This window comes from Photinus pyralis, unplaced genomic scaffold, assembly GCF_008802855.1.
Source record: "Photinus pyralis isolate 1611_PpyrPB1 unplaced genomic scaffold, Ppyr1.3 Ppyr1.4_LG3a, whole genome shotgun sequence".
Lineage (NCBI taxonomy): Eukaryota > Metazoa > Arthropoda > Insecta > Coleoptera > Lampyridae > Photinus > Photinus pyralis.
In genome coordinates, this window is record NW_022170509.1 from 21,596,885 (window position 1) to 21,612,205 (window position 15,321).

The 15,321-nt window shown below is 36.4% G+C and overlaps 1 protein-coding gene across 3 annotated transcripts; it reads left to right on the forward strand.

Annotated features, from left to right (window-relative positions):
- Window positions 1–4,981: 4,981 nt before the first annotated feature.
- On the forward strand, window positions 4,982–12,648 carry LOC116165276 (dihydropyrimidinase). Of its 3 annotated transcripts, none has more exons than XM_031479568.1 (8): window positions 4,982–5,405; window positions 6,954–7,233; window positions 7,283–7,698; window positions 8,501–8,712; window positions 8,849–9,185; window positions 9,233–9,439; window positions 11,894–12,017; window positions 12,072–12,648. In XM_031479568.1, the coding sequence occupies exons 1-8, from the start codon at window positions 5,367–5,369 to the stop codon at window positions 12,146–12,148; spliced, it is 1,692 nt and encodes a 563-aa protein (XP_031335428.1). In that variant the 5' UTR covers window positions 4,982–5,366; the 3' UTR covers window positions 12,149–12,648. The 3 variants fall into 3 exon arrangements, with proteins under 3 accessions (XP_031335428.1, XP_031335427.1, XP_031335429.1); XM_031479567.1 differs by lacking the exon at window positions 8,501–8,712 and adding an exon at window positions 8,016–8,248 and having other exon boundaries at window positions 4,983–5,405; XM_031479569.1 differs by lacking the exons at window positions 4,982–5,405; window positions 8,501–8,712 and adding exons at window positions 6,615–6,795; window positions 8,016–8,248.
- The last annotated feature ends 2,673 nt before the right edge of the window (window positions 12,649–15,321 follow it).

Consider the following 15,321-nt stretch of genomic DNA (forward strand, 5'->3'; position numbering starts at 1 on the left):
GGTACCATCCATTGCTAATCGAAATGAAAACGAGTGCTATTTGCGTACAGGTCATTAACGCATCAAGTTTGGCGCCATATGTACTTATTTTCTTATCTATAAAGCCCTTCGTTTTATTGTTACCGAGATTTGAAAGTGGTGCGAAACGTCAGACACTAACCTACAGGAAGCAGCTAGGAAAGGTCCAGCGACTCGCCTGTCTGGGAGTCACTGGAGCCCTAAAAACCACGCCAACCTTGGCCATGGAGGCATTTCTGGGAATAGAGCCTTTACACTTAGCTGTGGAGGCTCGGAAAGCTTCCATACGGCTAAACGATTGGGATGAATGGAAGGATCGAGGCAGTCTTGGGCACGGGCGGATCTGGGAGGAAACCCTCAGAACCGATCCCCTCCTCGCAAGGAGGGACGTGATCCGGGCTATCTTGCTAAGACCAAAGCGTTATAAAGTCATTCTCCCGGATAGGGAGCAGTGGCTGAACTCGGATTGCCCGTTCCTCAAACCTGAGGGGCTCGTGTGGTTTACAGACGGGTCCCAAACAGAAAGGGGAACGGGCATGGGTATATATGGTGATCGACCGAGAGCCAGCGTCAGCGTCTCCCTTGGTCAGCATAGCACCGTGTTTCAGGCAGAGATGTTAGCCATCATGACCTGTGCACAGGAAAACCTCCGTAGAGGTTACCGTAATAAGCATATATACATATGCAGCGATAGTCAGGCGGCGTTGAGGGCCCTGTCGGTAGACAGGTTCCGATCAGCTACGGCGCTTGATTGCAGGCGAACCCTAGATAGATTAGGTGAGTCTAATAGGGTAAGCTTGATTTGGGTGCCAGCGCACTGCGGAATAGGGGGCAACGAAAGCGCGGACGAGTTGGCTCGCGAAGGCAGTGGTGGGGTCTTCATCGGGCCCGAGCCTACCCTAGGGATTGCTCCCTCCGTTGTTAGGGCCAGGATTAAAGATTGGTTGACCAGTCAATTCCAGGCTCAGTGGCAACAAGTAACCGGACTCCGACAGTCCAAGGCCTTTCTAACAGGGCCCCTTGGCAAATCGGGTCTTCTAAGCTTCTAAAACTGAATAGAAGCCAGATTAGGAAGATCACCGGTGTCCTTACGGGACACTGGATGGTCAACTATCACCTGCATAACATTGGGCTCGCGGAGGAGTCAACGTGCAGGTTCTGTGGCGAGGCAGATGAAACTACCGAGCATGACGCTTTGATCAGGGACAGATATCAACTCCTTGGAGACAGATACCTGGAACCGAGGAGGGTGAAGCAGCTTAGGCTAAACAGGGTCCTATCCTTCATTGAGTGGAACGGGCTCTGAACTCAGTTGCGAAGAAAGGGGGTAGGCACAATGGGCCTCTGATGTGCCTAAGTGCTGCCCGGTCGGGATCCCCTGCGAATAGAATAGAACGTCAGACACTTCGGCACGAAAGTAAGATGGCTCTGCTATAGTAATATTCTGTCCAAAGTTTCCAACTGAAGTATAGAGGGCAAGTCGAGCGAGCGAGTAGGAAGAGTGAGATAGACTTGAAAAAGGTGCAAAGAAGATTTGAAGGAAGAGCAAATAAAACTGATGGTGGTGTGAATAAAGGGTCGGGAAGGTGGAAGACAAGAGGGGTATGAGGAGGATGTACAGATTGAGATATCATTATAAGAAGTTTCCTCATGTTTTGTGGAAAATTTCAGTTTGTAGATGTTAAACTGATATACGACCCTACGAAAACAGAAAGCGAAAGAGTACTTATGTCTCGGGAAGTTGATAATCAAATTCTAAATGAAAGTATGAAGTATTTACGAAGGACACATACATGGACTATGGAGGAGAATCTAAAAGAATATGTAAAAAGTTTATGAAGAAAGCGTGTAAAAAAAGTGTGGGTGAATTAAGTATAATGAAATAGGCATGGCGAGAGGGGGATGTAAAAGAATAGGGAAGAACTGTGACTTGATGGGGGAGTGAAGCTAAAATGAAACAAATGTTGAATGGTAGGAGGGGATGAGGGAATGAGACGTTTAATAACAATAGTTTAATGTTCAACAGTATTACACCATTAAGAGAAAAAAAAAACGAGTAAAATTAATGCACTATAGCTAATTGATGAAGCAGGCGAGGTGATAAACGAAATATAAAGAAGGCGTGTGAGTAAAGATGTTTGCGAGTTTCGAGTCGACATGACCACGGGTTTTTAAAACAATGGTGAGGAAGGTTTAAAGGAGGTTTAAAGCTAACGGAAAGAAAGTGTGATGGAGGTATAAAGCAGACACGAAGATATCTAAACAAATTGACACTAGAACTCCGACCATATGTGTATTTATGGACTTGGCAAAAGCATTCGATACCGTTGTTCATCAAAAACTGTTAAAAGCTTTATCCTAATGCGGAATGAGGGAAAATACCCCAAATTTATTTCTTTTAGTTATAGATAGAAAGAAATTGTTAAAATTGATAATTACGTCATCCAAGAAAATAAATTAAAATATAGGGTACCTCCAAGATGCAGTTCTTGAGCCACTTCTTTTTACTGTATAACCTGCTTTCTATGGATAATGTATTTGGAAAATTGGTCAGCTACGCTATTCATGAATGAAACTCAAAGAAAGTATAGACACTGATATAAAAATACTGCTAAATTGGTTTTGTGACAAAAAATTACTTGGGGGTTATAATCGATTTGCATCTACGTTGGAATCACCATGTATCTGCTGTAGTTAAATCTGTAAGATGTTCACTTGAATATTTTAGACGTTAGGTAGCTGAAAATAGTTTACTTTGCTCTTATGTAATTCCGTCTCCAATGGTGGTTTAGGTACAGACTGTAAATTACAGTACACTTATAATGACTGACTTCGGTTATTCTTACCAATTTGAACAACGAACATAAGTCATAACATATACCTTTTCTTCGCGTTGTTCGATTATTATTAGTGAATTTTATGAATTACGCGTATTCGTGGATCACTGGACGGCATTATTGAATGAAATTGATTGGCAAGTTTTGCTTCCGAAGTTCTGCAATATTTCTTTAAAAATAACAGTTTAGCTGAATAGCATATTATTGGTCAAATGCACCAATCACATTTCGTATTATTTAGCGCATTGAGGGCGGTTTTACTTAAGTTGCCGGATTTAAAGGGTACCTACCCAATTTGGTCACATTTGAGGGGTATCTTATCTTTAAAGATAGGGTTGCGGTTTTCGCTATAGCTCACTGCGTGTTGCTTTTTCGTGACATTTATGGTGGCACCAACAGAATTTTCATAACCTAGGTACCCGTTGGGATTGAAAATTGTCATTCTTTAGAATCGCCTATCAAAGATGTTAACACGTAACCTTATAGAATATTTTCGATAAGTAGGTATATAGAATACGGCGGGTGTCAGTTTTTCTCTAACTCATTTTGTCTTTTGTTATGAAACATATTCTTTAAACGCTCTTTTTATTGTTTTCTATGTATTAGACAGTTGAGCCGTTTCCGATATATTTACGATTTTAGAAAATATCACTTCTTTTTCAGAAGGTTGAAAAATCTATTTTTCGTAGAAACTTATTTTTTAATAATAAAAAAAAAGATATGATAACTAAATGAACGTGTTGGATCCGCTCTAATAAAGATTTTTCGAAATTTGCATTCTCTCTTCTCTTTCCGTTAAACCATTGAATAATAAATCTTATTATTCAATGGTTAAACTCACCTACTTGAATTAAAACATCTTTATTACTTCTGCATTTTTACCACAATAAAGCAATTAGAAGTAAAACCGAATTCTTCTGCATCCTGAACAATTTTTTTTCTTCATTGACTCTTCTTTCTGCCTGTTTTACTGCTGGTGCGATTATGCTGGGCCTGCTGATTTGCAAATTGGAGGAATTATGAATCATGAACTAACGTTTTTTAACGGTTTATCTATGGCAGGGATAGTTCCATAGATAAGTACAGTTCAGTGGGGTCCTTTATGTATTTTGGGGACTGGGATATGCTATACTTCATTTGATATCATAATTCAAATATGGTTTTGTCTAAACAGTTATAAAACGCCATAATTAGTAAGTCAATGCCGACGCCCACTTGAATGCAATAAAAATGTAATAAAACGTATGTAGCTCTTATCAGAAACATAAAAAATGTGTACTGTTGGCAAACGTAGTATTCATATGTTTATAACATTCAGAAAAAACTATAAAGTTTAATAAGGAAACGCAATAAATACATATGTATCTATGTCATTTTCTCTAATTCTTATAATGTGTTAGGTGGACAATTTCAAACTATATTCTTCATTTCTAAAGCGGTCTTATTCTTTTGGAATGGTTTTGGCCTCAAAAACTAACGGGTTAATGTACATACAAAGAAAAAACAATTGGACGTAATTTAATCTATTCAATGCTGTCTTGAGATTGAGTAAAATTGTACAGAGATGACTGTTCTATTAGTTCCCATCCTATCGACTACAAAAAAATGCTTTCTGCTGTTGGGAGGAGAGGAGTCAGGCAGGACCATAGCATGGTCATTAAGTCAGACGTATTGTTTATATACAAATGACAAGTCTTAAAGTGTGCCTCATTGAAGTAGCCATAAATGTTTTGAAAAGAAAGTTATATGCATTATTATATACTTAACAGTACCTATATGTAGATTTTTCTTACAAATCGCATGATAAATGTTACCTTCTTGTGCGCAACCCTTTATTTTAGATTCAAATGTCACAATATTGATTGCCAAATAAGTTTAATATACCTAATTTTTAAACGTTAAACTCTCTACGGTATTTTTTTAAAAAATATGGACTTTTCATTGGCAACGAAATCAGCGGAAAGCGTTTTCACTGTTTTGTGGAGTTATTGCAAATTTCAGAACACAGTGCGGTATCCTGCGTCGGTATACCTAAGAGATCTACCCAGGTCGAAAATGAAGTGTGCACCAGGTCGGTGGTCGGTGGTTGAAAAATAATAAAGTCGATGCGCTGTTGTCAAAGCTTAAACAGTGTTGCGATATGTTAGAAGGGGTAAGTTGCAAGCGTGACATCGACGCTTCTTTTTTCTTTTAAACTTGGGAGTCGCTAATGCGGGAGCTTTGGCTATCGTTAAAAGTAGTTCAGTTCAACGAACTACGCGTCAGTTGAAGTTCACATATAGGAAGATACCAAAATAATAAAATTCTGCCAATAGTCAAGCCGTAACGGAACGCGTAAACCTCGCCCAAGTTTTACTACGCCTACGATAGTCTACCGACGCCGTCGTTCTAACCTAACGTAGTATTTTCGAGCGCGTCCTAGTAGTAATAACGGGGATAATTTAAAGTTTAATCGGTTGTTTTGGTGCATCTAATAGAAAATCTGCAAACCGTTCAGCAGTTCCCCGGAACATGAGTACTCCAGTTAAAAAAGTGCCCATTCACTTACAGGTAGGGAGAATGAACATGAATAACTGCGTTGCATAACTCTCTTTTGGTTAGGCTATTTTACCCCCTATAGGACACAAAAGGATGAGTTCATTTCCTCTTCTAATTATTTTAGAATGAAAATAACCTAAAATGACCTCATTGCGCATTTACTGTATGAGTAATACACCTACCTATTGATTTTTAAGCACATTTTCCATTTTATTAAAGTTCAACCTTCCAGAAATTAAAATTAGAAATTACATATTAGCACTGTTTAATAGACACAATTTCAAAATAAGTTTAATTGAATATATTTTGAGTTTAGAATAAATTTGCATTATAACATATGTAAATGTGGCTGCGGTTTTTTTCAGCTGAATTAATGCCAAATAGTCTACAAACAATTAAAATTTAGTATTTCCTCTCTCAGGATTCTCAAGTAGGGTAGATTCCAAATGATACATTCAATTGAAACGTATTTTTTTATAAGATCAATTAGTATTCACTCCATACGCTCATTTAGAAATTCTTTACCTACTCTAAGTTTCAAGAAACACATGGTTTGTAGGTCAGAGTTAGCTGATCATCCTTAATAAAATGTCTCAAATTTTAATTGATTTACTGCTTGAGACAAAAAGCATTATGTCCGCGCGTGAAGAGAAACCATAATAACGGTTACCATGAAACGGAAGTGCGGGCAATTATTCATATTAACGTATCCTAAACTCTTGTTGCATATTAAATTGGTTAATAAACATTTAGATATTTTGAACTGCTCACTGACGATAATTAAGTAACTCTTCCTGTAATGGACGGAAGTGTGAATGAAACCAAGACGATTTACAAAATTTTATTTAGCAAAGCTTACGCATTTAGGTATATATTTCAAGTCATTCGGTTGCACAAAGTTTTCCTTGGTTTAACATTTGCATATAATTCGGCAAAATTTTCTTCATTTCTTTTATAAGACCAATTACATTTAGATACTGCTTTACTTACCTACGTACAGATGTTAGGGGCAGAGACATCTCGTCCTCTTCGAGCTATATTGATCGAAGCAAACAAAATTGAGAAACTATAAGTTGGCCATTTTCCAATTTTCTCACCAGGAAAGCAAATATCACACTTGCACAGTTCCGCAATGTTAGGTCCTACAGATTACATTGATTCCATACCCTACGAAATTAAACAACGAGATTAGATTGAATACCTACTTAATTGTTTACTACAATATCGACAACTTGATGAATTACTTAACGATTTCATTTTCCAAAACAAATTTTGTTCAAATTGAAGCAGGACAAAGGTTCAAAGATTACCCATGTTGAAATATCTAAGAGATATGGAAGCTATATAAAACCGTGTTTGTCCTTAATTGCCATTAAAGTACATACTTTCAATGGCTACAGAGGTATGATATTTTTGTTGTTTATGTCATTATCGCCTGGTCATTAAGATTCTAACAAAGGGTTCAAAACCAACTAAATCAAATTTAAAATAAACAGTTTGGAAGTTACTTTTTTCAATTTGTGTGTTGTACACGTTCATAACAAAAAAATTTGTTATTAGAGCGCTCAAAACCGTTTATTAATCAAAAATGGGAAGGTGGTAAACGAAGATGATATTGTTGAAGAAGACGTTTATATTGAGGATGGAATTATTAAACAGCTCGGCCGCAACCTGATTATTCCAGGTGGAACGAGAGTTATAGACGCTCGTGGTAAATTAGTAATTCCTGGTGGAATAGATCCCCATACTCACTTTGAGTTTGAGTTTATGAATACTACATCTGTAGATGATTTTTATCAAGGAACCAAAGCCGCGGTTGCCGGAGGAACTACAATGATAAGTATGTATGGTACTTACGAAAGTATCGTCGCACTCAAGTATTATTTCAGTCGACTTTGTGTTGGTGAAGAAAGGAGAATCATTACTGGACTCCTATTATTCTTATCGACAAAAAGCAGATGAGAAGGTATGTTGCGACTATGCACTTCATGTTATAATTTCGTACTGGAATGATAAAGTTTTCGACGAAATGTCAATACTTTGTTCAGAGCACGGAGTTAACTCATTCAAAACGTTTATGGCATACTCCTTTATGTTGAACGATTCCGAATTATACAGTGCATTTGAAGCTTGTAAAAAATTAGGTGCAGTCGCAATGGTACATGCCGAAAACGGCTCGATCGTTTTCAAGAATACAGAAAAATTATTGGCTAAAGGTGTAACAGGACCCGAAGGGCATGAATTGTCACGGCCCGAAGAAGTAGAGGCAGAAGCAGTCAATCGTGCCTGTACAATTGCAAATCAGGTAAAAAATATATGAGTGCTGTCACTTCAGTAAGAATCCCTGGACTATTATTTTAAAAAGTTAGTAACCAAGCAGTAACACTATTGCATGTGTTTTTTTTATTTAGCATGTTTTTTCCAAAATTTTGTTTTTATCTTTTTTTATTTAAGAAGACCTACTTCGGAATGTTCGCATAAGATCATTAAATCAGAATTCTGTAAGTAGAAGGCAGATGGCCCTCCCCCCACCCATATTATACCTTAATTTGAATTTTTATGTGCACAATCTTCCCGTTTTTGTGTTGAGCAATTTTGTTAGGTGTTCATGGCATGTTGTAGGTAGATTGCCCACTGTATATTGTGCATGTGATGAGCAAATCAGCAACTATAGCATTAGCACAAGCACGTAGTCGTGGAGTTAGAGTAATTGGTGAAACTTTGGCCGCTGCGTTAGGTACTGATGGTTCTCACTGTAAAAACACTTGCTTCCAACATTCAGCAGGTCATGTGCTTAGCCCTCCTCTCAGATCGGATCCTATGACACCGCAATATTTAATGAATTCTTTGGCACAGTAAGTTATTCCTTTCCTTTTGAATTTGGGCACATACGATACTAATATTATTTAACCCAATTTTGTGCAACACGTTTGTATATAACCTGTTTCATTAAGCATGAAACTTTGCAATTACTCATATAGGTACGTTTTGTACAGAATCGTTAATAATTACACACTTTCATATTGGGTAAGTTTGTTTGCATATAACCATATTTATTGTAAAACAATTTACAAAAAGCGGCATCAAACATTTTTAAGTACCTATAGGTGAAAACGCCTTTGTATGTGGCGCACATCTCCAATAGTCATTCCGCCAAAATCATAGCTGAAAGACAAGCGAATGGTCAAATTATATTTGGGGAGGTGCTTGCTTCAGCTGCGGCCCTTGCAGGCGATCGTCATAACGTCACCACCATTACATCACCACCTTTGCGGTCTAATTCTGATACCCCTTCTCAACTTTTGGGACTGTTAGCATCGTAAGTGTGTTATTAACATCTAACATTGTCATTTGAGCGCATTTTGAACACTATGAAGTATTTGTTTTTTTGTATGGAATCTAACAGCTATTATTTTTAACTAAACTATCGAAAGCTTCAATAATTTATCTCGTAGAAACGATCTTCAATTAACTGGAAGTGATAATTGTACCTTCAATAAGAGTCAAAAGGAAATGGGACTGAACGATTTTTCAAAGATACCCAATGGTGTTAACGGTGTTGAAGATAGAATGTCTGTGATTTGGGAAAAAGGAGTACATAGTGGATTAATAGATGCTTGCCGCTTTGTGGCAATTACTAGTACAACTGCCGCTAAAATATTTAATTTGTATCCGCGCAAGGGATGCATCGCTCTTGGTTCCGATGCCGATATTGTAATTTGGAATCCTAACAAAACTAGAACAATTTCCGCTAAAACTCATCATCAAGCTGTTGATTTTAATATTTTTGAGGTATTTAATTATCGTCAAAACAATATGATAATGAAAACCTTTACTAGGGTATGGAATGCCACGGTGTTCCAGAATATGTCATAGTTAATGGGCGAGTTTGTGTAGACGATGAGCAAGTAAAAGTTGTACAAGGCCATGGCAACTATATTGAGTGCCCAGTTTTTCCACCTTTTGTTTATGACATCGAAAATGCGTCGAAACTTAAACCAAGCGATAATGGAGATGCAAATTGGGTAACTCAACCAACACAAAAGGTAAACGAATAGTGATCGTGAGATAAATACGCTTCAATTTTGGTTTATTTTACGCAGTCGTTTTTAAGTTGCTATTGTTGTGTTTTATTTTTATATTAAGTATCTAACACATTTTGTAGATCATAATTATCTAACAATGTTGTATATTACCTACATGATTTTTTATGCACGCATGGTGTGTCATAGGTTCACCCCCTTTGTGGGAGTAAAGTTTTAATTAATAATTATGTTGTGATTTCTTTTATTATATAAATGTACCCCTACATACAATGCAGCCTGTGTACCAAAGTGTATTACATATAATCTCGCATATAATCTTTTTTCGAACACCTAAGCGTGTGAGTTTTATAAATAAAAAAACAATTGCCACGTGATGATCTAGACCATAGTATAAATATAAAGGCGCTGTAGGTATGTCTCTCGAAGGATGAATGTCTGCCAATCATTATCTAAACAAGTGTAAGAACTAAAACGATCATTAATTATTTTAGCATTTCAAAAACCTTTTAAAATGACAGTCAACAAAGGCACAAAGACACTTCAGATTTAATTATATCTAAACCATAAAATAACATAAGTCTCTTCCGTATTGAAATTTATGGAGACGTCCTTTTCGAGCGTCGCTAGGACATAAAAAATGTTCCAAAACCCACTCGTGGGTATTGCCGCGTAACACAAAGTATTGAAACGACGCATCGTCACCAAAAGCACACAAAATGTCGAATCTGCATATTGAAGCACATCCACGTCCAGAGAAAGAGAGGAGTTATAAGTTATAAAGTTTCAAAGAAATATTACCATACATAAGAAAGTTGGCTATGAGCAACCTGTGCAGTCACTGCGTATGCCCACATAATTTTTACTATGTGCGAAATGTTTGCCTTTACTAGAAGCGCCTGTGGCTAAAATTTCAAAGAAGTATCTCCATAAATAAGAAAGTTAGCATTGCGCAGTCACTGCGCATGCCCACATAATTTTTACTATGTGCGAAATGTTTACCTTTACTAGAATCGCCTGTGGTTAAAATTTCAAAGAAATATCTCCATAAATAAGAAATTTGGCATTGCGCAGTATGCCCACACATCACTGCGCATGCCCACACATTATTTTTACTATGTGCGAAATGTTTGCCTTTACTAGAAGCGTCTGTGGTTAAAATTTCAAAGCAATATCTCCATAAATAAGAAAGTTGGCATTGCGCAGTCACTGCGCATGCCCACATAATTTTTACTATGCGCGAAATGTTTATCTTTACTAGAAGCGTCTGTGGTTAAAATTTCAAAGAAATATCCCCATAAATATGAAAGTTGGCATTGCGCAGTCTGCGCAAAATATGGAGTTAAATGAAACTGATCGAATTGGGCAAATATAGACCATAACAGCTATCAATTAGCGAAAACCCGAAGTCTCTAGGTGGCCCAGGGGCCGAGATCTCGATGGAACGGACGGACGGACGGAAACACGAGCACATAAGCTTTACCTCAACTTCGTTGTGTTACGCTAAAAAGGGAAGAAAAACACATTTTCCGAGCTCTAGGAAACTATTGCCTTAGTAATGGACCAACGTTGATATAATAGTTGCGGGAACAGGTGTAAGGTAGTGGTCGGTTACCTATTTAGCGCACAATTAATATGCGATAGTATTTTTGTTGGTACAGGGGAACTCTTGAGCTATGGGAAAGCTAGGACTCTGCAAGTCAGTATAGGGTAGCGACTTGAATGTAGTTAGAGTTTCCTTGTTTAAGCGTTTATTTCTACTGAATCTATAACTACACACCTACAAGTCAGTCCAAATTGCAAATCAGTAACGACAATTTTCACCCTGCGCCGTTGTAGTGCCCTTATATTTATATCATGGTCATGACTGCTCCTTTATTTTGTTACAAATTTTTGATGAGTTCTCGTGACCTATATAATAAACCCGGAATTGGATCACCAGCAAAGACATGTGTTACGGATTGATCTATTTGAACTATTTTGTTTATTTATCAAGCTACAGTTGAAGTTGGAGGTTTCGAAAAATGATTCCAGATTATGAAGCCGCCAGTTCGTGAACTGTATGTACCACAGTAGGGAACGGGGTCAGCGATCAGCGTATCCCAAAACATTTACTAATTATATTAACACGTGAAAGAGATATGATTTAACAACAATATGTAACAATCAGAATGCATTTTTGTTTGTTTAGTTCGAGACAAAATATCAATAAATATACTTTCCAAATGCAGAGTGAATCGATCAAGCTGGTGTGCATCATCTGATATCAAAAGCGATATTGAACCACAAAATGGTGGATCCTTTACTTGTTGATATGCTATCCTAACATGCAACAGATTAGTGATACTTATTGCTTATTAATTCAAAATTAATGATTAGACAAGTAGGCAACATATAAGTCAGTTAATTGCATTTCTCCGCAAAACATACCTAAAATAATTTGCGTTTTCTTGACAGGAAAATGACCGTAAAGTATGTCCAACACCAACATTACCCGAATCATCAGTATCAACACCATCCTGTAAGGGACCAAGGCCGGAAGGTCAACGCAATTTACAAGACTCGACGTTTTCAATTAGTGGTATGAGAGTGTTTAGCGTAGTGGTGCCTTAAATTAACAAATGAAATTTTACAGAGGACCTGGACGTTGCGAGACGTGCTTGTATCAAAGTACAAAATCCCCCGGGTGGTAAATCGTCCGGGTTCTGGTAATTAGTTGATTAGCGAAACGGCATACTTAATAAACAAATGAAAAAGGTTTTACTTCCAATGTCTCGTTACCATATTTCTGCTTATATTTTTCTTGTTTGCATAAGCCTTTTTTATTACCTATAGGCGTGCATTTGGCATCATTTCTATGTGCACTGTTTAAGTTTGGTTAAGTATGACATGGTTGTGTACAATTTAATTTAGGTACCTATACATTTAAGTTAACATCATCACTGTTGTAATGTTTTTATTAAGTATTACCATGTTAAAAGATACATATTAATTTTATATTATGTATTTAACTGTTAAGGGAGAGTTTATGAATTTGTATTATCTGATAGCATGGATGTGAGAGTTGCTTAGGACATTCGTTACGACAATTTATTTATTTTGTAGTTGTTTAACTATTACGTCATTGAAATCAGTTGCACGCATTTTATGTTATCATTTTTGATACTCTATGTATTCGTTATTTAACACAAATAAACGTTTTAATAAGTATATGTCTGGTATGTAAATCTCTATAATAAAGGCTGCATATAGTTTTCACGATATTGATGCTTCATTCTTTCCCTAAGGTAAGTACTTAATATAAATTTGGTAGATACTTAGTAAATAGGTTGTGTTTCGGCTGTCTTTGTATTTGATGTTTGGGGAGCTTTGGAGGTTATTATTAGGCGGAAAAGGGTTCCCGATAAAATAAAATGAGCATAAGTAATTAACATACATAAGTATTACAAGTTCTGATGTAAAGTTACTAGGAATCCTTTAGATTATTTTACATAATGTGTAAGTATTTGTCACCTATTATATTTACTTTTATGACAATGATTCATCAAAACGCCCACACGGACTTGTGTGGGCATTTTGATGAATTATTGTCACTCACAAAATTAAAGATAGGTAATAGGTTGAGCCATTTAGATTTACAAACTAACTCCTTGGCTCAAATAGCGACTTGAATTGTATACACAATTATAATACAGTTCAATGCCTATCCCATACCTAATTCCTGCCTCAGGGGATACATCACAGGCTAAAATTCTATTCGCATAGAAACTACCTGCCACCCTAGCTATGCGAAGAATAATAAATTAATAATAACTGTGGATAGGCCAGTAGATATTTGCTTTTCCCAAATTTAAAAAGTTAATAGTACCTAAAGGACGTGCAATAAAGTTTTTGACCATTTAGGGAGCGTTTTTATGAATTTGTTTCGCAAATTGCATAACGATTTTCATATTACCAAACCATTTCACTATGCATTTTACCTAAGGGTGCGTATACATATATGTGAGCCTAACCGTTAACGAACTGAACCTTAATGTACTTAATTCATAAATATCTTTTAACTGCGCCTTACTTTATACCTACCTGTTTAATCTTTATAATATAATGTAATGTATTTTCTTTTTTATATCAGTAATTGAATGAGTAGGTAATATAACATACCTACCTACCTTCTTAATTAGTAATAATAAGACTATTGCTCTTATCTTGACACTTCGATTAGAGAAGGTAGATTTTTAATTAACTTATGTAGGTAGTTGGTAAATTCAGGGCAGAAATTAAAAATAATAGTTTTACTTTCAAACAACAAAATTTGCATTGCCCAGTAATTAAATTTGCACTTAATAAACTTCATCCATAAGAAGAGTTTATGTACTTATCTCATTATAGTCATTGACTATAGTCATTGTTTATTCAATGCTATAGCATTGAATATTTTTATTCAATGGCTATAGTCAATTTGCATTTCAATGTTATTACAAATGGTTAGACCACCAACATCACACATTGCTAGGTATATATGTCGCAGCCGTTTAATGAAATTGGACATTTCATGAAAAGTCTAGTCATTTATATGAAACTGTGGAACAGTTTACTTTCCAAGACCAAGCGATTGGATTCCCTTCCCATTAGAGATCGATAAATGGTATCCTTATCAGTGGCGGATTTCCCATTAGGCACGATAGGCAACTGCCTAGGGGCCGCAGGTCTAAAGGGGCCGCAAACCGAGTACATAAAATTGTTTTATTACTATAAAACGAGTTTTTCGTACAGTAGACTCCCGATTTACCGCGAGCGGCTTAAGGCTTAACCGCGATGCTATCCGCAACGAAAATAAAAAAACCGTAAATTTACGCTACACAAGAATTGTAGTAATTTAAATGCGCGATCGCCTTCGTTCATCTTTCCGCGCGCCGTCTATAGGGTAATCCTAACTTAGTTTTAATTGTAAGTCCCAACCTTTTTTATTTTTTGTAATTCTGTTTTTTTAGGTAGGGGGGGGGGGCGCAAGTTAACATGTGCCTAGGGGCCGCTAAGGTCATAATCCGCCACTGATCCTTATCGATCTAGAAGGGGAAGGGAAATTACCCCACACGTACAAATTTTCAGCGTTTCACTAAATGACTAGGCCTCGGACTAGGCGTTTCGTGAAATGACTGATTTCACTAAAAGACTACGACATATATAAAGCAGAGCTGGGCAGAATACTTTCAAAAAGTATTTGAATACTAAATAGTAAATACTTTACACAAATCAAAGGTATTGGAATACTAAATACTTTTACGTCCAGCACAAACGAATACTAGATACAGATACATAGAAAAAAGTATTCAAATACCTTTAAAAAATAAGTATTCAAATACTTTAGAATGTATTTGAATACTTTCAAAAGTATTCTAATACTATCAAAGATATTCGAATACTATAAAAAGTATTCCAATACTTTGAAAAGTACCTATTTCATTAACTTACTTTGAAAAGTACCTATTTGAATACAGTAAAAAGTATTCAAATACTTGTCACTCAAATACATTAAAAATTTAAAATAGTATACTAGATAAAAGTCTTAATACTACCATTGAATAAAAACCACAGGATTTTATTCAATGATACTACTTCAAAAATCAAGTTACCTATACTTTGTAAATGAGGTTAGCTTTTTTATATTCCTATTGTTATATACAAATTCAAGGGGAGTAAAAGCGTATTATTATTATTATATAGGAGGTACCTACCAGGACCTTTCTTATACCAGTTATATCCTTAAAAATACGTGTACCTATTTTCAAAGCGTCGTGCACATGATAGGTACGTACGCCTTTCTGAAATTAATCCTAGCGATTTTGCAACAGATCCATTTTTGACCATCCGTTTGTCCGTGTGCA

Coding starts and splice junctions, on each gene's coding strand:
- LOC116165276 (XM_031479567.1), top strand. CDS start 5,367: ATGAGTACTCCAGTTAAAAAAGTGCCCATTCACTTACAG. Junction 5,406..6,953: donor AAGTGCCCATTCACTTACAG/GTAGGGAGAATG, acceptor ATTTGTTATTAG/AGCGCTCAAAACCGTTTATT. Junction 12,018..12,071: donor CTCGACGTTTTCAATTAGTG/GTATGAGAGTGT, acceptor GAAATTTTACAG/AGGACCTGGACGTTGCGAGA.